Source organism: Balaenoptera physalus (genome assembly GCF_965194825.1).
Source record: "Balaenoptera physalus genome assembly, chromosome: 2".
Classification (NCBI taxonomy): Eukaryota; Metazoa; Chordata; class Mammalia; order Artiodactyla; family Balaenopteridae; genus Balaenoptera; species Balaenoptera physalus.
In genome coordinates this window covers 91885021-91908377 of record NC_138883.1, presented here as the reverse complement: position 1 = coordinate 91908377, position 23357 = coordinate 91885021, and the positions used below count along the sequence as shown (strand labels likewise).

At 41.6% G+C, this 23357-nt stretch overlaps 1 protein-coding gene across 3 annotated transcripts in view; it reads right to left on the bottom strand.

Moving 5' to 3' along the window:
• The window catches only part of FBN1 (fibrillin 1), a 253387-nt gene that overhangs the window by 115763 nt on the left and 114267 nt on the right, over window positions 1-23357 (bottom strand). For 2 of the 3 annotated variants that reach the window (XM_082452979.1, XM_082452978.1), the window contains exons 8-12: window positions 20909-21034; window positions 12577-12702; window positions 6780-6938; window positions 1785-1964; window positions 668-808 (exon numbers count right to left, since the gene is read on the bottom strand). In XM_082452979.1, coding sequence (XP_082309105.1) covers window positions 668-808; window positions 1785-1964; window positions 6780-6938; window positions 12577-12702; window positions 20909-21034 — 732 coding nt within the window. Of the gene's footprint in view, window positions 1-667; window positions 809-1784; window positions 1965-6779; window positions 6939-12576; window positions 12703-18659; window positions 18728-20908; window positions 21035-23357 lie in introns of those variants that run through there. The other variant, XM_082452980.1, reaches the window with a different exon arrangement.

Below are 23357 nucleotides of genomic sequence, written 5' to 3'. Positions count from 1 at the left end.
AGTAAACCATGCAAAGTTTCATAATTTGGGGACATTTCTAATGCTTTATTTTAATGGTCAGGCTTCGATAGGATGGCTTAAGTTAGAGTTACCAGCAACGCCTTGAATGTGTTTTACAATGAAAGTTAAAAGTCACTATAGTAGGCATAATAATGCCCCCCCCAAATATGCTCATGTCCTAACCCCCAGAACCTGCGAATATGCTACATGGCAAGGGGAATTAAGTTGCTAATCAGCGGAATCCATCCCTCCTGGATTATATACAGATGGGCCCAATGTAATCACAAAGATCCTTAAACGTGTTAGAAGGAATGCAAAGAGAGAACCAGAGAGTTAGAGATTTGAAGATGCTACACTGCTGACTTTGAAGATGAAGAAACAGGCCCTCAGCCAAGGAATACAGACGGCTTCTAGATGCCGGAAAAGGCAAAGAAATGGATTCTCTCCAAGAGCCTCGGAAAGGAACACAGCCCTGCCGACACCTTGATTTTAGCCCAGAAAGACCTGGGTCGGACTTCTAACCCATAGAAATATAAGATAATAAATCTGTGCTGTTTTAAGCCACTAAGTTTGAGACAATTTGTTATAGCAGCCATAGAAAACCTATACAGTCATGGAACAGCAATGCAGTAGCCTCTTGGTGCCAAGCTAGTGGTCTATCACGTACCAATGCACTCCCCACGGAGGTCCAGCTGGAATCCTTTGTTGCACTCACACCGGTAGCTCCCAGGAGTCGGGATGCAGCGTCCATTTTGACAGAGATAGCGAAACAGCTGGCAGTAATCAGTGACGTTGACTGGCAGCACCCCTGAAGGAATAACATGAAACCCCATTAAAATTAGGTCTAACTAGGGCATCTTCCACCAGCACTGAATCCAGTAATAATGGGCAAGATGCTGAATCATAAAGGAAGGAGGACACTCTGGGCAAAGGTCGCCTGGCGTCAACAGAGCATGTTTCCATTCTCGCCTACAGACAGCACGTGTGCACCGTGGCGCATGCTGCCAGGTACCGCGGCCTCGCTGTAGCCTTCTCCTCTGCCCGCTTCTCCCCACCCCTCCCTCCGCCTCACTCTCAGGCCTCGAGCGTAGGGAAACAACAAAGGCAGCGAGTTACTGGTATTTAACTATTTGCAAAACTCCTTTGCATGATATATAACCCAAAGAGTCATCTTATGCCTCCTCTATGGATTGATCCTGTGAATCAGATTTAAATTTCTCCCACAACGTCAATAGCAAAAGGACATTAATCTCTGGAGAATATGAAACTGCCCATTTTCCTTTATGCAACAGGCCAGTTGAGAAACTTATATACTACACTCTGTAAATGAAATATTTGAGGATTGGTTTAACTTACTTAATGACTTAAACAGCATAAACAACAACAAAAAAGTTAATCTGGGGCTTCCCTGGTGGTGCAGTGGTTGAGAGTCTGCCTGCCAATGCAGGGGACACGGGTTCGGGCCCTGGTCTGGGAGGATCCCACATGCCGCGGAGCAACTGGGCCCGTGAGCCACAACTACTGAGCCTGCGCGTCTGGAGCCTGTGCTCCGCAACAAGAGAGGCTGCGACAATGAGAGGCCCGCGCACCGCGATGAAGAGTGGCCCCCACTTGCCGCAATTAGACAAAGCCCTCGCACAGAGACGAAGACCCAACACAGCCAAAAATAAAAATAAATTTAAAAAAATAAAAAGAGTGGAAGCAAAGATCTGAGATTTAAAAAAAAAAAAAAAGTTAACCTGATTAATGCAAGAACGGTAATTAGATGACTTTTGAGCTCTTACTTGGTGGTTCCCGAGATGGATATGGATACTCCACTGGCGGTCGAGGGACTGTAATTTGAGGTCCAGGAGGAAAGCCAGGAGGAACAGCGTGAACTGGAGGAATGGGGCCAAGGGGTGGGGAAGGATATCCTGGCCTCTCGGGAATTACAATAGGGACAGAGCACAGCTTGTTGAAATCCTCTGGAAAAAAAAAACACACAACACAACACAACAGCTGAGCGGTAGCATATGCCATAGGCCCATGGAAGTCATCCTTATTTTGTAAAGAAATTTTGAATAAAATTGATCATCAAACCACGTAGGTCAATTGGAGAAAAGGAAAAAAGCCAACTGACTTGGCTATTTTCCCAAGCCAGCATTCCTAAAACCTACAGCAGCAACCAGACTGGAACAATAACTCAAAACTGGAAACAAACTCCCCAGAGTGTGTACCACATGTCCCTCCTAAAACCTAGGAAGTCTTTACCTATGTCAAAATTCACCTCAAGGAAGAACAGAATAAAATGCCATGATCTCCACCCAGTCTTCCCACCTGTGGATCCCACAGGACTCTAAACAGCACTTTTTAGTGCTTGGATTTTATTTTATATGCCTTGGGAAGTCACTGGTAGTCTTCTGCAGGGGTGGGACATGATCAGATGAACATTTTCAGAAGATCATTCTCACTGGCATTTGGAGACTGTACTGGAGGGAAGTAAGACTGCCACAGGAGACCAAGGGCAAGACAAGGATGGCTGGACAAGGGAGCCAGCGATGGAACTGGACAGAAGTAAACACATTTGAAGATTATTTTCGAGATGAATGGGCTATGTTTGGGGAAGGAGTAATGTCAGAGCTGAGGGAATAGGAAATCAAGAATGACTTCTAGTTTTCCAGTTGAGCAACAGGGTAGACATTGGTGCCGTTTGCTGAGATGGGCAACACTGTGATGGGAGCAGGTTTGGTGGGTAAAAGCTCTACGTTGAGCATATGAATTTTGAGATATCAGACATCCACATGGAGATGTCACAAAGCAGTTTTAAAAGAGAGTTTGGGGCTTCCCTGGTGGCGCAGTGGTTGAGTCTGCCTGCCAATGCAGGGGACATGGGTTTGATCCCTGGTCTGGGAAGATCCCACATGCTGCAGAGCAACTGAGCCCGTGAGCCACAATTACTGAGCCTGCGCGTCTGGAGCCTGTGCTCCGCAACAAGAGAGGCCGTGATAGTGAGAGGCCCATGCACCGCGATGAAGAGTGGCTCCCGCTTGCCACAACTAGAGAAAGCCCTCGCACAGAAACGAAGACCCAACACAGCCAAAAATAAATAAATAAATAAATAAATAAATAAATATAAATAAAATGGGAGGAGTCATTGTATGCATTTCATAGAGTTATAAAAAAAAAAGAGAGAGAGTTTGAAGCCTAGAGAAGAAGTCAGGGCTGCTGCTAAGTTTTGGGGTTATCAGTAGATAGGCGTCATTTAAAGCCATGGGGACGGATGAGCTCACATAAGGAAGGTGTGGAAAGTGAAGAGATGGGAGAAAGGAGACAGAGCCCTGAGGAACACCTATTTGTAAAAGACAACAAAGTGACAAAGAAGAAGCAGCCCATGGGGCAGAAGGAATACCAGGGGCTGGTGAGTCTGGTGTTAATGCTGCAGAATGATCCCCCAAACTAGTACACTCTGACTTAGTCAACTGTTTTCCCTATAATTGCCCATACAGACTGACTCCTACTTTTCACAATGCCAGTTCTTTATTAGAATAAATCATGTTTAGATTTGTGACACATTTCAGGGGAGGGAGGCTTCCAAACAGGTCTTTTTAAGCAGTATTCAGGTGTCGAGAAATGTATTTACTTAACCACTCATTTTCATGTTTCCTACAAATAGCCATATTTTGTCATAGTTCCCTTCTATAAGTAAACTATATCATTTTTTAAATTTCTTTTTTCCCTCTTTCCAGAATGTTGATTATTTTATTACCTCTGTCACACAGGGATTCTCCCATAGGTACTTTCTATACTAGCTTCATCCATTAATAGAAATTAGGCTAGTATTTTTATTTTCCTTGTGGACTAGAATCTGGCTTATTCTATGACACAGTGATATGTCGTACTGAAATGTATTCATATTTCAACCTCATGGGACAGTCTGTCCATTTACATTTGGCTAAACATACCTAGCTACCATGTACCTTGTTGTTTTTTTCTGGTCCATTACTAAAACTTTTTCAATCATATTTGACATTTCCAACTCAGGTTAAGTTTATGCTTTCAGAGAATTCTACTACTGCATTGTTTATCTGGAATTTCAACCCACAAAGATTCTGTAGTACTTGACTGTATTTGGAAAGGATTTATATATTGTTTATGCTTCCCTGAATCAGGATGCTACAGTCCCTGTTGTTAAACCACAGTGATCTTCCTTATAGAATTATCACCTGGATGTGCCATACCCATCATTTCCTGGCTACCTGCTTTCTACCAACTCTCTACCACTAAGACTGTGCAGTCTCTGAAGTCAAGGATCGTGTCTAACTCATGATGAAATCCCACTCTCGGCCTCACCTGGAAAACTGCACAGAAGAGGAATTTATTAACTATGTTGGATTTAATTGAATGGCAATTGTACTTATTAGCTTCCAAGCACCAATCAACCTTTTTTTTTAGTCTTTTAGGATTTCTATAAAAGAAGTTGGATAGCTTATCAGCATTTCTGCTAACTAGGTGGGTATATTATTTTAAGCATGCCATTAAATTCATCTCAACCTCTCCATGAAAGTGTATCAGGCTGGGCTCTGTACTTCTTCCTACTTTCTTCAGCTTAATAACTTTCCGTTGAGCCCCTTTACATTCAGAATCAGCAAGCTGGGGCTGATTTTGTTCAACTGATGTCCAACTTTCCTATCTCCATTTAACCCGGAGAGGATACTGATTTTTTTTTAAAGTGAAAAGCTGACCAATCTGAAATCATCCTTCCTATGTCATCACTCTCCATAAGTTAAGAACCCAGAGCTCTGTAGTACTGGTACTGGAACATTTGAACAAACAAACACACCTACCTGCAAATTAGTTTGCTCTATCCATCTGCTCTGCTCTGGGCCTGTCTCAGGGTTGTGCATCTTTCAGTGGTACCCTTTGGGAGAGCAGCTCCCCGCAAAGCTACATAGGGGAACCCGGCCTTCTGCCCCATGAGTCCCAAAGTAGGTCTTCAGCACCTAAGCCTACTCTGGTCCTCCCTCTTCTATTCAAGGTCTCAACATAGGAAAGAATCCACATCAATGCTGCTGGTTCCTAAGTTAACATATACATTTAAAAAGTGATTCTCCTGGTATCCAAGCTGTATGTCTTAGTAGAAAGTCATGTGCTTCAAAACAGTGACCGACTAAATGGTCCCCCTAGTGAACTAAGAAGGGTGCCTTATATTTTTTAGGCCAGAGACAGTCAAAATATATGGCAAAATATATGACTTGTTATATGTTAAAATTTATTGAAAGATTTTCTTGCTTCTTTAATCCACACACATAATTCTCAGTCATAAATAGAAATTTAGAAATAACATCCGTGAGCAGGTCTATAACCTATGATAATGGGGCGTTCATATTCTGCGAATAGCACACTCTGAAGTATTTCATTAGCTCTGCATTCATCCATCCGCATCTTGATGTTCTCCCCTAAAATTTCCTGATTTAAACATACTTTTCAGGAACCGGATTGAGAAGAAGTTACTACCCCAAGTTTTACTTAGAACTGGTGGGAAAGACGTCACCTAGTAAGTCGTACACTCTCCGTGAATGCCTCCCATCAGCAAGTTCTCGCTAAGTACCAGAGAAGTGTTAAAAAATTAGAAGGAATAAGGCACTATAATGATGACTGAAACCCCCTAATGAGATTTATTAACTAGTAAAAAAGCTGTATATGAACACACAGAGGCACAAACCTGAGCAGATGGGATCTGTATCACAGCAACAGTACAAACCTAGAGCACTGAGCAAGAAGGCAGAACTTTCAGCAGTGGTGGTCTTGGGATGTGCAGGGATTAGGTCATATTTGAGAGGAATCTCAACCAACAAGAGGGCAAATAACAGGCAGAGGTAGCAGGGGTGGGGAGTAGGGAGTAAGGACCTGAACTGGGGAGAAGTTTGGAGAAAAAAGAATATTTGAGTTTAGAAATGCTCCGACTGGGTTCAAGGAAAGCTGGATTGCATAATTTAATTAGAAAATAAAGCTACTATAAAGAACAAGAATTAAAAGATGAACGGGGATCAGATTTGGGGACTCTAAATGCCCTGCTAAGTAGTAAAATTTTATTTTCAAGAAATGGAGTGACTTGGACCACTGGATATTGCCTGAGTTCATCCTGCAAAAAATTTTCTGGACACCTTTCTCTACTTTTTCCCCAGACACAATTTTTTAAAACTGAATTTCAGATGAGTTAGGCTTTGGGAAATGTTACGTGGCAGCTGTGGATTTCACAAAGACCAGTTAGGAGGCTACTGCAATAGTGCAGATGAAAGAAAATGAGCTTTAGGTGGAAATGAATATGACAGAAAAGAGAAATCGAAAAGAAAAAATAATCAACAGGACTTGGCAACCAAGAAGAGGAGAGGGTCAAACGTTAGGGAAGGAGGAAATGTGTATCCCGAATAACTCACCTGAAAGGCTCTGAGGGAGTTGAGTTTTATTCTGCTGAGCTTTTGAGGATACAAAAGAAATACAGAGAGCCAAAAGAAATACAGGAGACTAGGAAGGAACCAGTTCTTCTGACTGGTCAGGTTGCTACCCAGTGGTAATACGCAAGCTAAGTAAGATACAGTACCTGCCAACAGTGTCATTTGTATGGACCTCTGTATTTCCCCTGTTCATTACCTGAGGAAATTTCCCTGAAGGCCATCTCTTTTATTTTCTGGAATGTCATTCGCTTACCCGGGTTTCCACTAAATCTGCAGCACGAACATTGCCCCTGGGCTCGCGGGGGGTTGAGCAGAGATACTCTGGATAAATGGAAGGGCTCTTACCCGTTGCTCTGATGGGACACATTTCGGGGGCGACAGTGACCCCCGGAGACCAGCACCGGCCGACGTCACAGCAGCACTGCATCTTGGTGATGGACTGCGGCAGCTGGTTAGAACAGCGCCCGTTTGCCAGAGCCGTGTAACAGTATCCTGGGCGAACATCTGAGAGGACAAAGAAACCGCCACACACATCACTGAGATCAAAGGTAAAACGACTCTCTTTTGCCCCAGCACCTCCACATTTCCCAGTGGGGCTCGAGCAGGATGAGGTGACACTCAGCCCTGGAAGGTAAGCTGTGAGCGCCACTCGGGAACAGCGCTCAGGCGGAAATCCCTCCATCTCACACCTTTTGCCCCTGTGAGCTGGTGCACTTGGCCCAAGTCCCACATTCCGTCCCCAAGGTGGGAACAAATGATTACAACCATATGGGTCATAGGAAAAGAGAGAAGGAGAAAATCACTGGCGGTGATGGTTAATTAGGTCTAGAGACATGTCTCTATACTGAAGGGAGACTGTGTTGTCCTTGGTTTCAAACAACCTAATTTGAGCCACTTTAGGCAAATATTGATATAAATCTATTTTAAAACAACATGAAGTCTGCACTGTAGGTTACATCTCTTAAAAGACCTTTCTCATTTTTCAGTCTGAAACCGTGAGTCAGACGTGTGAGATTTGTTTTTTTTTTTAAAGGAACGAGCCATTTTGCAGTCAGATCCACTGCTCCTTCATCGAAGTTTCCTTTTGCCCTGGGGCCCTAACAGATTTGATAAGGCACTAATTCTTTACAAGTTCAAAATGTACATGATTGCAAGTTCTTAGTGCTATAGGATACAATACTTCTTGAAGGAACTTTGTTTTTGTGGCAGAGCGGTATCTTCTCAAAGCAACAGGGGAAGACATTTCTATATATCACTTTTATTGGGTTACATCATGTCTGACTGTCGTGACAACATTGATACACTGAAGTACAACTCTGGGTTACCAGAAAAGAGCCTGTGACAAAGGAGAAACCTAACTGCTTCATGAGCCTTTGAGGTCATGCTGTGGAATACAGGAGGTAGGTAGCCAAGTGCAGAACCCCTTGATCTAACTATCATATGTTACGGGTGTATCTCTCTTTAAGTAAAATGTATTTCTGTACAGTTCCTATAAAATAAGTTTTGAAATGTAACTAGTATTTTGAATATGCTTGTCATTTGAAGGAATATAACTGGGAAACCCTTTTGTAAGGTGAAGAATTTGTTTGTAGTCAAAAATCTGTCCTCATGTTTCCTGTAAGTCTGCATATTAACCATCATTTGATCAGACAGGGTCACCCCTATCACTGTTTTCATCTACATCATTCTCAAAAACACAAAGCCTTAAACTCTTGAAGGTTGCAATAAATTAATAAAATGAAATAAAATGAAAAAACCAAGGCTGACTTAGAAACATTTAAATTATTAATGTCGAGGGGGCTTCCCCTTCCCCTGGTGGTGCAGTGGTTGAGAGTCTGCCTGCCAATGCAGGGGACACGGGTTCGAGCCCTGGTCTGGGAAGATCCCACATGCCGCGGAGCAACTGGGCCCGTGCGCCACAACTACTGAGCCTGCGCGTCTGGAGCCTGTGCTCCGCAACAAGAGAGGCCGCGATAGTGAGAGGCCCCCGCACCGCGAGGAAGAGTGGCCTCCGCTTGCCGCAACTAGAGAAAGCCCTCGCACAGAAACGAAGACCCAACACAGCCAAAAATAAATATAAAAATAAATAAATAAATTAAATAAATAAATAAAAATGCAATAAATTATTAATGTCGAGTAAAGATGACTACATCAAACCTAGACAAACTATAAAAGAAAATTATGGGCCAGCTTTAAAGGATATGAGATTATTTCTAAAAAGTACTTTAAACCACTAGCAAGTATAAGTGTGCTTTCCAGAAATTTTCTGTGGTCCCAGTTCCTGCACCTCTGGTCAGACTAATAGTCTCAGCAAAGAGGCAGAACAAGTTTTACTCCAGCCTGGTCCAGGGTAAATGGCTGGAGTGGGGAGTGCAGACAAAGAATGCTCTGTGGAGACATGGGTGACACCTCCCCTGTGCAGAAGGGGGAGAAACAGAACTTCCTGCTTCCTAATTTGCTTTGCCTTAAAGACACTAATACTTCATATACCCCAGGATTAATATTGGGGCATGGAAACCAAAGGCTGTTAAGAATGGGAAGAGATGTTCAAAACTGGCTTATATCCCAGCTTCAAATGAATTTGGTGGTCAAAACCCAGTATAAACACTTGACCAAAATTTGTATGTACAATTTTCAGTGTGGGCCATCTTTCAGAGCAAAACTGGGACCCACAGCTGCCAACAGCAAGCTCTTAATGGCCTTATGTCTATTATTTTGCAAATTATCTATGATATTATTTTACTGCCCAGCTGGCTGACTTATATGATAAATCAATGGGTCGGAGACTCTTGAACAAAATGGTGAATGGTAGGACTGGAAGAATTAACCAGCCACATATGCGTTGCTGGCAGTTCCTGATTTATAAATGGCACCTGCATATACAATAATCATTTTACAACTTTTTTTTTCCCCGCAGGAGAGCTTTTGTTAAGAATACACACATTTACACAACTTATAATTGTAAAGAAAACCAGTGCAAAGAGTTGTGAAAAGCAGGAACCATTCAGAGGAATTGACCCTTGGGCATGCCAGCCTGAAGTCTTCCATGTCATCAGATGGTAGTGCCAAAGGAAGTGGAAAGGAAATCATCTGGCGCTGGATCGCTTTGCATAGAGGGTAAGGGGTGGCTTTAAAGTAATCTGAAGATCTATGGGAGCTGAGGGAGAAGCATGGTAAGACTTAGAGGAGGTAAATGAAGGTTGGAGAAACCTTAGACACCTTCATCTATTTTAAATCTGCCCTGGCCAAGACATCTGGCAGAAAAGGAGTAAGAAACTTTCTTCCTTTCTCCACTTCTGAATCACTTGGCCTTACTCTCAGGACCCAGAAATCACATTACATCGAAACAAATATATGATGGATTAAATATCAATAGGTGTTTGCAGGTCATCCTAGCCTGTCAGCAGGTCTCCCCTAACCAATCACTAACATTGTTGGGGCCAACTAGGAGCTAGGAGCTGTGAGGCCCAAGCTAGGTACCAGACATCTCTAAGACTCCTGGGAATTGATGAGACAGAACACACTACTATGAAAAGACAGCCTTACACAAAGTATTATAAAGTGCCAAACGAAGATCACAAAACCAAAAATAAAATGCAATAATTCTACCAGCGCTTACACGACAAAGGCAGTGTTAGAACTGGTGAGAGAGTCGCAGAATGCGGTAACAGAAGGTAACAGTTCGAATGTCATGGTTAAAAGAGATGTATAAGGAAGATACCACATACCACTATCTACATGTGGGGTTTCCTATTGGTTAGATTCACTAATTCCAAATAACCAACTTGCCAACAAACCTTGGGTTTGTTTAAAAGTTGGAGACTATACATATTTTCTTGCCACTGGGGATAATTTTGGGGGTCTCTGTGGTTTACCATGGCAGGAAACAGCAGCAGTAGGGAAGGCAGAAATGTCATTGGGATCACTTTATGTAAGTTGCTAATTATGGGTATCATAAATTTCCAAGGAAGGAGGAACAGTGCTTGCCTAGGGGTATGGCAAGCGAACGTTTACTGCATCCGATGGTCATTGGGAGGAAGCAATGGGCAGAGTCCGGACTGTAGACTCAGCCCAAGTTGGAATCCCAGCTCCCTCACTTATTAACTGCTTAAACAACTGGAGCAAATTATTTATCTAAACTTCCCAAACCTCAGCTTCTTCCCATCTACAGTACTGTTTTGAACATTAAGTCAGATAATTTCCATAAAATACCTCACACCGAGGAGGTGACCCAGGAATCTTAGTTCCCTTCTTTTGTAAAAAGTTAGCGTGGATATATTAGGTAAAAAGGAAAGAACTTTAAAAATGTCAACTTTCTGATATGTAAATGTGTTAAAAGGATTAATCATTTGAATGCTGTTTGGGGCTCTCTTTGAAGGTTAAAAAAAAAAATCTACCTATTATCTGGCCAGGAAAGGACTTCTGCTAGGCATATCCACTGGAGGTCATGTGTTAATTGGGACAGTTTGGGGAGAAAAAGGAGCTACATGAACTGCACTTGCCATCCTTTCACTGCAGTTCCAAGATCTATGGATAGATTCTGGAAAATCAGGCAAGCCGGGCACCACCGACCATTGCTTCTAAGGAAAAGTCCAGATATGTTTCCCTCATGAGTTGTACTTATTCAAATGTCAACGGAGAGACTGCCCTCAGCTTTTATTATGTGTGACTAACTAAAAAGGAATTCAGAATTTCAAGTGCAATTCTGTCTTGGTCTGAAATTCATGGCCTGTGGTGAGGATGTGAAGCTGCATGTCTTTGAAACTACGGGCCAGAAACAAACATCAAAAGATAGACTTCACTTTCCTCCGAGGCCTTCTGCCATAGGCTCCCCAGCTTGGTCCTATTAATAAGGGATTAGTTATTTTGATAGTCAACACATGCTTACTGAGTGCCTACTACATGCAAGGAATTGTGCTGAGAACCACCAGGAATATAAGGATAGCAGTCACTGTTCTCTAAGGAGAATTACAACTTAATTAGGGAGATAAAAACATACAGAAACACAGAATTTCCCTATAAAACCATTTCTAATAAGATATCCTTAGATTCGGGGGGGAAACTGCTTTCAGGTAAGCTGATCTGGGACACCTTCAAAGATAGAGAACCTGAGTAGGAGTGTGAAAGGAGGCTTGCATTGGGGAATGTGTTCTGAGTGGTGCAACATGAATGAAGCAATTGCTGTGAATGGCCTGTTTGGGGGTGAGAAGCAGTTACTGTGCTGAGAAGTCAGCAAGGTTGGGAGGGGTCACAGAGTGAAGCTCCTTCTCTATCGGGCTGTCCATTTTTGAACTTGAACTTTATTCTAGAACACTGGACTTTGAAGGAACTCTTAGCAACCATTAAATCCAGCAATTGTCAGATCTATGTTTTTGAACAACAGAACCTCTTATTTAATTGATATTTTGTAATAGCAAAATATGGATAGCCTAACACCCACCCAGATGGAAGCCTAACACCCACCCAGATAAAAGGAAAATTGCCTGGCATGTGTGTATGAAGGGGGAGGGGAAGGCAGGAACCCTTTCCACTCAGCCTCCCCCTTTGCCCTGTCCCCCTCTCCAACCCTAGCAGCCCTAGAGGGCTTTGCAGCACCTGAAGATTCCATGGGATATAGACTGAAAATCACTAATTTCCAAATCCTAATGGAAAACTACAAGAGGTGTTTGAGCAAGAGAGTTATTTAATCAAAGCACCATTTTAGGAAGATAAATCTGACAAGATGGATTGTAGGGAAGCCAGGAAGCAGGGAGAGCAATTAAAAGATTATTGCAAAATTTCAGATCTAAATTAACATAGGTCCTGGGAAATGACTGAGGGTGGGGGTAAAGAGAGAGAGGAGTCAAAGATGGCTTCAAGGTCTGACGGTCACATAACTGCAAAGTTAATTTTAGACTGAGTTTATCTGTAGGGTCTCCTGGATCATCTCTTTATGGGAGGCAAAAATTCCCAAAACAAGACCACAGTTGCCTCTGTTCTTCAAGAGGGTGTTCAACTACTTAACAGATTTCCATAAAAGCACATTTTACCTCAAGTGAGAAATTATATGTCTCCCTTAACGAATTTTATGTCTCCCTTAGAATGATGTCCATTATGGAACTGATTTACATAAACTGTGCATGCTGTTTCTAATTACACCTACCTATGCATCTGGTACCATCGGGAGAGGTGTAAAAACCAGGGGGACATTTGCAAAAGTAACTGCTGACTGTGTTTGTACATTCGCCCCCGTCACAGATTCCAGGAATAGTGCTGCATTCATCAATATCTGGAATGAAAAGAATAGTTTCAGTATTTGTAGAACACAGTATAAAACCATTCATCATTACAAGAATTCAGAGGTAACACTCGTCAAATCATGTTCCCAGAAACAGCGATCTTTAGAGAATAAAAGCTGCCTATAAAATAGTTAATTCAAAGAATGGGTGTTTCTTCTCTCAAGACAGGTTTACCCAAGGAATTTAGCAAATTTGAAAGACTAGAGCAAAATGAAAGAAATTCTTTCTTTAAATCCTTTCTTAAAATCCTTTAAAATCTGAAACTGTACTGTTGTTTCAAGCCCCTACAGCCTGCTAATATTCCAAATATTTTGTTTAAAATTTTGTTTTCCCTTTTCTCTTCGTGTTTTGCACATTGAGTTAAGCTCCCTTTCTATTCACTGTATATTCTGCATCACTTCCTGCATTTGTTTTCGATCTGATTTTCCACAGATACTGAAATCCTACAGAGAAGACCACGTGGTCTGACTGCTGACCAAGACGTGGCTAACCTGGTATTCTCAGGGGCTCCCAAACTGCCACTGTGATGGTTTTCTCTGGGTTCAGAGAGTGAATTGTGGTGAACCCTGAGATGCTTCACCCAAATCCCCCTTCAGGAAATGACTTGTTGTCCCAGATCTGGGAGTGCTGTCAGGAGATGGCCTCCAGCTCTCAGCCCCTTCAGGGACCACTTGAGCAGCCGAGAGCTGCCTCACCCGGGGTTACAACCTTCCCAGGCGCCCACATCCACCGACTGATTGTGGAGGAAGGATAATGGTCTGGTCATCTCGCCCCAAAGGGTACAACTCTGAAAACCACTCCAATTCCCCAATTCCCTGTGGGGTTGGCTGAGGTCAGAGTTGTGGTTAGTCCTCAGGGCCTGAGGCCACTGGGTCTCCTTAAGGAAGCAGTCGAAGTCACTTAGACAAATCAGACCATTTCCTTCAAGGAGACCTTTTCAAGAGCCACAGTCAGACACTGGCAGTTGTGGACAGATGTGGCACCAGTGTGGGGAGAGAAGAAACTGAGAATGTCCTGCTTAGGTGAAAAGTGAACTCAGGGCCCAAGGTATCTATGTGGCCTCTTCCCTAAGACAAGTGGGGCTTTCTGCACTGACCCAGGGAGAGGGACGGTCTGACCTAAGCCTCCTGGAACCGTTGCAATGGCCAGGCTGCCAGTGTGGGTAGTTTGAAAATAAGAACTTTTCTTCTCTAGTCAAAGTACTGCTCTTCACTGGTAAAACAAAATAGAGTTCTAAGTGGGCCAAAATAGAGTTCAAGTGTCTTCTGACTCCAGTTCACCCTGTTAGTCAAAAAGACAGCAGTGACACTGTTTCCACGCAGTTTAACCTTTTTAAAAGCAAAACCCCCATTCTTCTAGGCTAGGCTAGAGGCTAAACCGAGCAATATGTCACCGCTTATGTTAGGGTCGGTGTTAACCCAGACAGATCGTCCTTGTGAAGTTGTGTAAGGGAAAGGTGCATATTCTACTCCGACAGATGTAAACGTCACTGTGGAGTCAGTGAAAGTCAGGCAGAGAAACAGCCGAGGACAGAGCCTAAGGGTCTACAACTGGCATAACCTTAATCTAACCATACTCTCAAGGCTCATTTTAAGGCAGTTCTTTAACATCGATCCTTCTGTATTTACCAGCCACACTACGACCTAAAACCAACAAAAAGCCAAACAAGTATATCAAAGAGCCTAGAGGATCTGACAGCCTCATCTAACGAGAGAGGAGGTTATAACCATAACGCAAAGGTATTAACACAAATGCACCTTTCTCAAAATGTCCCTAAAAGTTAATGTCTAAGTCACATGATGCCTATCAAAAATCATGTGAGCAGAAAGAGTCTACTGAAAGAAACATTTTTCTACTTGTTTGTATAAATGACTGCTGTCATCCTTTTTAAGGCCACTTAGTAGACATCCATATCCAAAGAGGTTATTTAAGTGACAGCATATATCAGGAAAAAAAAGTTATTTAAAAACAAGAATCTGGGACTTCCCTGGTGGCGCAGTGGTTAAGAATCTGCCTGCCAATGCAGGGGACACGGGTTGGTGCCCTGGTCCGGGAAGATCCCACATGCCGCGGAGCAACTAAGCCTGTGTGCCACAACTACTGAAGCCTGTGCACCTAGAGCCCGTGCTCCGCAACAGGAGAAGCCACCGCAATGAGAAGCACGCGCACCGCCACGAAGGGTAGCCCCTGCTCGCCACAACTAGAGAAAGCCCGTGCGTAACAACAAAGACCCAACACAGCCAAAAATAAATAAATTAATTAAAAAAAAATTTAAAAAAAAACAAGGATTAACTTTGGCAGTGTGGAGGAAACATCTTTCATATGCTGGCTACATTAGATTTGGACCCTTTACTGAGGATAAGAAGAAGAAGAAGAATTAATATGTACTGAGTGCCAGGCATTGTCTAAATGCTTTATGTGTGTCAACTCATCTAACCCTCACACTGTAGGTATGATCGTAGAACCTGATTTCTATAATTCCGGTGCCTAGGCACAGCTTTTGCATTCCACTGAGGTCTTCAGAAAACTGGCACATGTAAAACCTGAAACAAGAGCAAAGAGGTTCGTGTATAAAGTGATGTTAAACCCAAGTCTTCAACTGCCACAGGCTGGGCAGGAGGAAGGGGCAGGGTTTCCACTTAGGGTGCACACCTTCAAAGGTCAGCAGGTCAGGAAACACAACGTAGAGTGTACCTCCCTACTTGTCACACAGATAAAGCTAAAAGTACCAGGCCAAACTGTTCAATTTGAAGGAACTTATTAAATGGCCCCTTCAATGTCCTCTCCTCAGTGACACACCCTTTCCCTTTCTATGTCTAGGGCCCTTCTAGTTTCCTGAACCACCCCGCTTCTCAGTCCCATCACTTCCTAGCAAGGGAAGCGAGTTCTGATTTCATGAGCAGGCCGTGGTGGGAGTCCCTGACAATAAAAGTCTGGAATAAAGCATTTCAATCACAAAATCACTTACACTCTGAAACTCATTCATACTAATCTATTATTTTTCCAGGCTCTTAGCACACTTTTAATAGAATGTCAGGGATCCTACACAGGAGAGAATTTGAGATCAGTGGATTTCTCAGCGTTTCTGTAAGTCAGTCTGTATCAAATGCCAGCTGTAAAAGTAAATCTGTTCGAGGAGGCTGGTGGGAAGTAGAACTTGGCTGGGAAGAGCTACTTTTGTGCTCTGAACATTTCCCCCTGTTTTCTTGGGGCAGGACAGAGCTGCTGGAAGTAGCTATGCCCGTGGCCTCACTGGCTTCTTGCTGTGGACCTAAGAAGATACACAAATGGTAGGTCTCTTTCCTCCTGATTTGCTGCCCTGTCCTTTGTTCTTCTTCTTCCTTCTTGTCCCTCTGTCTCATCTGCTCTCTCCAGGCATTCTTCCCATCCCTTGGCCTCTTCCCTAACCTGGGGCTCCTCTAGCAGGAGGGGAGGAAGGACTGTGGAGGGCAGATGGGATAGAGCCGGGTCCCAGTTCTGGGACAGGCATCCCTGGGACACCCAGCTCTCCAGGAGCTCCATCCAAGATCATGGATGTTGACATGACTGAGAGAAGGGGGAAACCAGCTAACCTGACTGTCTAGATCGCTAACGAAGTGAGAAAAAAATCAACCAAAAATTGTGGCAGCTGTTAAAAAGCAATATGTGATACTAATAATTATAAATGCCACTGAACCTGTGAGATTATTATTATTGCTTTATTAGACACCTGAAATCCAATGTAAAATATGTGACTAAAAAACAAACAAGCTGATACTTCAAGTCAGGTCGAAAAAAACATCAGCCTTATTATTACCAGTTTATAGTCACACCACGCACGCCAGTTTGCATGGTTTCTTATTCACGTAGCCCCAGCTGTCTGATCCCAACTGAGAAACAGTAAGAAATGTGGAGATGGAGGCCTGATTGCAGAACTGGAAAGAACTCCCAGATACCATCGTGTTCAATCTCCTCATTTGAAAGTTGATGTAACTCAGAGCTGGTAACTGACTTGTCCAAGATCACACAGAGGATGAGGGACATTGCCAGGGTTCGGCCCAGGTCTACCTGATTCCCAGGGCTCTTGTGCCTATACCACAGAGATTCTGTTCAGCAATTGGATAGGAGCTGGTGACCTTGAACAGTGAATCAGGGCCTGCACCAAACTGCAGAGGATGGAGCCCCAAGATAGCAATGGGTTAAGTAGCCCCAGGAATTCTCCTTGGTGTCTGGCAGGATAAGAGTCCCTGATAGCAAGTAGCCATCAGATAAATAGGCCATTATTTTAGAAAAGGGAAGTCTTAAGGTTTTTTTGGCTTACATAATAGGGAGAGACTAGACTTAAGAGTTACATTTTTAAAAAGTCCTTTGCATCACACAGTGTTGTAATTGCTGAAGGCTGGGCTGGTGATAATCTAAATCCCAAAATATTAGTGGTTAATTAGGAATGCAAGGGACTTCTTCCAGAAATAAAACTTAATCTTTTAATTACACGTTTTATTTCTTAATTTCCTCCCACAGTAACCTATGCAAATATGGATTTGGTTTCCAAAAAGAAAAGGCTCGTGTGTTCTTCCAGGGGGCACACTCCAGAGTCACTGGGAAAATCAACAGTGAAGGTGGGCATGAACTCTGCTTCCCTTTTTCTCAAGTCACAGCTATAAATCTCAATCTTTTTCTTCTTAAGTTTATGAAAATTTAATAATTTTTATTTAATCGCTTCAGCTCGCTAATTTACATTTCAAAGGTACCTAAATTGCATGTGTTGATATAAAACTAGGTACATGACATTTTCAAAAAGTTTTGGGAAAAGGGGGATATTTTAAGAAGTGAGGGAGAATTCTGCAAAAGGAAGATCTCACACAAAGCTGCTTTCACCATCACTGACGGCGTGAAGGTAAGCATCTTGTAAATTGGCTGAAACCAATTTTTGATTGAATTTTTAAAAATTATTCTGGGCTTCCAGGTACCCAGTTCCTTCCTCTCCAAGTCAAGAGGAAGATACATTTAAAAAGCCATTCAGTGAACTGGGAGATTGGGATTGACATATATACACTGCTATGTATAAAACAGACAACTAATAAGAACCTACTGTATAGCACAGGGAACTCTACTCAAGGCTCTGTGGTAACCTAAATGGGAAGGAAATCTAAAAAAGAGGGGATATATGTATACGTATAGCAGATTCACTTTGCTGTACAGCAGAAACTAACACAACACTGTAAAGCAACTATACTCTAATAACAATTTCAAAAAAATTGTAAATCACCAAATAAAATAAAATAGTCTATTTCAAGTTAAAAAAAAAAAAAAAAAGCCACTCAAAGTAATGGCAAAGGTGCCAGAACCACTTTCACAAGGGCACAGAACCCCACCGTGGCCTGACCATCTTCCTAGGGCATATATGGGCTCTTGATCTTCTCTGTGGTGGGGGTCAGATTTTCTGGAATTCCTTCTATTGACTGCCTGGAGATCACCCCAGGCCCAAAGTCATGCCATTCCCATGGTGCAGTGGTGGAACTGGAGAAGAGCCAGGAAGTCGAAGGAGGGGACCCACTCACCCAGCATTCTCAGAGGACTTTCCGACTACTTTCCTACCAGAGTAAGGCGGGGCAGCAATGCCCAAACCAGTCTCCAGGCCCGAATAAATGCAGCACTAACAAGACATTCTCTTCCAATATCAATTTTGCATAGAAAAATTAAAGGGAAGGGGAAAAACCCATCATCTGAATTTAACGTAACAGGAGATGGGGAAGAGAAAAAAAAAAAAAAAGGTCTAGCCAGAAGTATTCTGTTTTTATCTTGCTACTGACTTCAATATGTAGCCGGAAAAAAAAAAAAAATTGTGGAAAAGGATTAAGTAATTTTCAGCCTGAATTTCTGGTCCATTGGTCACACTACTATAATAGGTTTCTTAGCACTAATAAAAGGACTTTGAATCACTTTTCTTTCAATCCGAGCATTAATTCTGTGCATCTTCTATCTAGTTCACAACGAGAGAAGGTGAGCAATCCTGACTGATGTTAATTGACTGGTCTGAGTGAAAGAAAGTGTCACAGAAAAACAACTCTAGTTGAAACTGGAAGCTATCATAATTCCAGAAAACAAAACACAGACTGGACAAGCCACAGGAAGCATATTGCCCTAAATCTTGAAGCTGACTACATCTCTTGTAACTGAATATAGTAAGCTGAGAAAGCCTAAAAATGACCCATTTGTTGATGTGGATTTTACATGCAATAAACCTTAAGAGCTTATTAATGTCATAAAAGATATGTATGATAATACCTGGAAATCTATACCATAATATTTTAAGTATTTCAAAATATTAGGAAATAGAGTTATTAAAGTAGAGGTAATGGCTTGCATCTAGGAAAACAGACAATATAATATGGTACAACAAGCACCAGAATGTGACTCAAAAGAAGTAAATTTTATGTCATATGATATTGCTTACATGTGGAACCTAAAAAAAGGATACAAATGAGCTTATTTACAAAATAGAAATAGAGTCACAGATGCAGAAAACAAATATGGTTACCAAGGGGGAAGGGGGGAGGGATAAATTGGGAGATTGGGATTGACATATACGTACTAATATATATAAAATAGATAACTAATAGGGACCTAACTGTATAGCACAGGGAACTCTACTCAATACTCTGTAATGACCTATATGGGAAAAGAAACTAAAAAAGAGTGGATATATGTATATGTATAACTGATTCACTTTGCTGTACAGCAGAAACTAACACAATATTGTAAATCAACTATACTCCAATAAAAATTATTTTTAAAAAAAGTAAATTTTAGCACTGTCTGATGACCTCAGTCAGGGCGTTTAACACACCCAAGACAGTTCCTTAATATATAATGTAAAAGGGTGAAACCAGGTAAGTTCTTTGCCCTTTCAGTATCAACATTCTCTACTTCTAACTTAATCCACAGTATAACTTCTAAATTACATTGGCCTATAGAGAGTCAACTTTATTGTTCATTGAAACTTAAGAAGCCCTACATCCTTAGAAAGAACTTAAGTATTTTTCACAGCTACCTCAACTGTTTATAACATGTTCAAGAACATATCATTATAAATTATAGGATGATAAATAACTTAAAAACAACTTTAACCCATAAAGATAATTTTAACACAGTTATTCAGTTTCAGGGCAAGTAGATGTTAAACTTCTTAAATGTAACTCAGACTTAAAGCTGCCTTTTGCATGTATGATATACCCTGGAGATCAACAAAGAAGATTAATGATCCAATTCCTGACAAATGACTTAGAATGAAGTATTCCTCAGTGCTAGGGTTTAGGAATATAGATACAACAGCAACTGCTTTCAACAAAAGTGCTTGCATCTAAATGAAATCTTATATCACCCCAAAGACAATGAGTTGAGAATGAAGGAAAAAGTTTTCTCCACTAAGCTTGATGAGAGATGCTGCCTTCAGAATGCTGTTACATTGTTTTCAGACATTACATATATAAGGTACATGAACTCACTAAAGAAAAGAATTCAATGCTGCCTAGTTACTTCCTGGATGTTTCTGTCTCATGAAAAAAATATTTATTACACTTGGAAACCAGGGCTCTTTTTGGCAAATAGCAGAAGTGGTGAATGTGAACACATTCTCTGTACACACATTTTTAGAAGCTCAATCTATAAACTAAATGCAAATATATAAATTTACCTCAAGTTATTTTTCTGTTTGATTAACATTAAAAGGTTTCCATTTGATAGGCAGAAAAGGAAATCCTAAACTTGTACTAGGAGCATAAATATAAGTGTTAATAGATCTCTCCAAAGGTAAAAAAAAAATCAAACATACATTTTGACTAGAAAAACAACAGAAGATATGTCATTCTGAATGACATGTAATGATCAAATTTAAATTCATGTCTCTAGAGCTATACAAAAACATGTATCTTGAACATTTTAACCCAAATATTGGTTCAAAATATTTCATGTTTTAATATTTAATTTGATTCAGATGGATCTCCTATTTTGGGTCTATAAAAATGGAAAAAGCTGCAGGCTTTTTCTGGTTCAATAGCAGAAAGGCATATTATTCCCGGTAAGGATATTATATGTACACATTCACAGGAATGACAAAGACAGAAGGATTTAGGAACAATTTGCAAAAAAGCTTGTCACTGATTTGGGTTTTGCCTGCCCCTCCACCCCTTAACTGCAAAGCATGATATTTCTTACCTTCACATTTTTGTGACACTTCATTAAATTTGTGTCCAGCAGGGCATTTGCACTCAAAAGACCCAACAGTATTAATGCAATTTCCTCCTTGACAGAGCCCAGGGATGGCCTGGCATTCATCCACATCTGTTAGATTTCAGAAGCAAGGGATGGGGCAGGGGGTGGGGGAGGAGAGATACATATAAAATTCATTGCAGAAGAAAACATGATAGTTTGCCCACATTTATATTATCACACTTATATCAATGAGCTATTTGTCCATCACAATATTTGGAACATGATGAGAGACACTGTTTCTCACAATTACATTATGCGAAATAAATTATTTGAGTAACATAACTTGGTCAATAATGTTCTATTGGAAGTCACAAGTATTCTTTATTTTCCTACCTTCCATCTTCCCTCATGCAGAGGAGAATGTTGGTACTAACTTTTGTGAGTTTTATTATGCATGCTGCAAAGTACAAGGATACTATGATAAAAAGATTGACAGTAATAACTAGAAGTATTCAAGAAATGCCTAGAATCAAAATGTAACACATTTCTATAATAACACTGTCTTTAAGAGTTGTATGGAGTGATTCAGTTCAAACAGCATTTATTTGAATGAGATCACTCAGACTACATGAGACAGCTAATGCTTTTATACAGATGAGATGGAAAATGTTCACCGTAGATTCTGGAGAATTGTCTTGCACAATAAAAATTAAACAACACAGGAAATCAGGCCAAGAAGTGAGAGCAGAACAGCCGCCAGAGGGAACCTTTTTAAAGGTAAGTCGGATCCTGTTCCAGCTCAGCTTAACACTTAAGGCCATGCTAAGTCCTAGAGGAGTCTACCTGACCCCTCTCCTCTCTGAACTCATCTCCTATCCTCCGCCCTCTCTCACACCTCTCCATCCACCATAGCTTCCTTGCCATTCCTCAAATACAACAAGGTCGCTCCTGCCTCAGGGTTTTGCAGTGATGGCCCCCTGCCTGGACTACTCTTTGTAGAGCTACATGGCTCCCGCTGTCCTACCCGTCAGATCTCTGCCCCACTGCAGCAGGGGACCCTCCCAATGCCAGTCTAATGGCAACACCCACCACGCCCCCCATCACTCACCACCCTTCCTTACTCTGCTCATTTTGCCCCATAGGACCAATCACTTGCTGACCTAATAAATATCTGTTTGCTTTGCTTCATTCTATAAATCAAATGTTTTCAATACAAGATTCCAGGGAGCAGTTTGTCTGTTTTGTTCACTGCTGAATCCCCAGCACCTAGGAAATCACTATGGTCCTACATGGAACCCCAAATATTACCCTTCCAGGAACAAAAGTAATCATTCCAGGCTCATTAGAAAGATGTTTATAAAAGTACATGTATATTCTCTCCATCTCTTCATCCATAACACACAAAATTCTGGTTTAATAAGAAACCCCAGGGCGGCAGTCTAACTTTTCTTCCTCTGGGTATTTTTTAGAAATCTGGAAGCCTATGTACCCTTTAGTTTTACTCTTCATTGTGTGAAGTGAGAGAGCAATTGCCAACTGTAAAATCTCTAATAATCTGTGTTTTTGAAACAAGTTGCCATGCAGGAAAAGGGGTACTAACTTAACAACAGAAAGTATCACTTTTGATACTTTGGTACAAAAGTATCACTTACTGTTTTAAATGAAATGTCCTGGCTCACAGATGAACGAGAATATGTGAGTATAATGAGATTATGTTTTACAGCTGATCTCTATTTTGTCTTACACCAGAATTTTCCATTCTTGATATGTTGAATATGTTTATTAAAATGTTATTTGAAATTAAAATTGGACATAGAAGCAAAACTAGGCAGTCTTGTTGATCATGATTTTTGGCCAACAGGAAATATACACGAGGGCACTTCTCTTCTGGTCATACGTTCCAAGGCTGAAGACAGAATAAGTTCCTTTCTGAACCCATTGCTCACAGCCCCTCACATGTGGCCGAAAGACTAAAAACACCAGCAAGGAGAGAGTACCCCAAGCTGATAACAGACTTTCTCTGGAAAAAACCAACCAAACATGAAGAATTTCATTCTCACAGTGGCAATGTAACTACCACTTTGAGTCCATGGGTTCTCACAAATTTTCTTCTGCTAAAAAAACTCTTTTTTCCACTGGATGTTGAAGAGTCAGGAAGGAACGGGAAGAAAATGCTGGAAAAGTCCAGGTTGTATGAAATGAATATCAAAGCTAAAGAGAAGCTCTTCCCTCTCCCTCTTCATCTCTTCCCCTGAATTCTCTCAGCACCTCGGCCTCTGACTAGGACTCATGGGCGGCAGTGGAGTACTCAAAATCTGGCTTTCTGGTCACTCTCTGTGAGTTCATGGGTATTAGCTGACTCCGAAACACCATGGCCAAGAATTTTTTCAAAACTCCTTGAGACTTTCCAAGGATGAGAAAAATAAGAAGGCACGAAAGAAAAAGGGGGGAC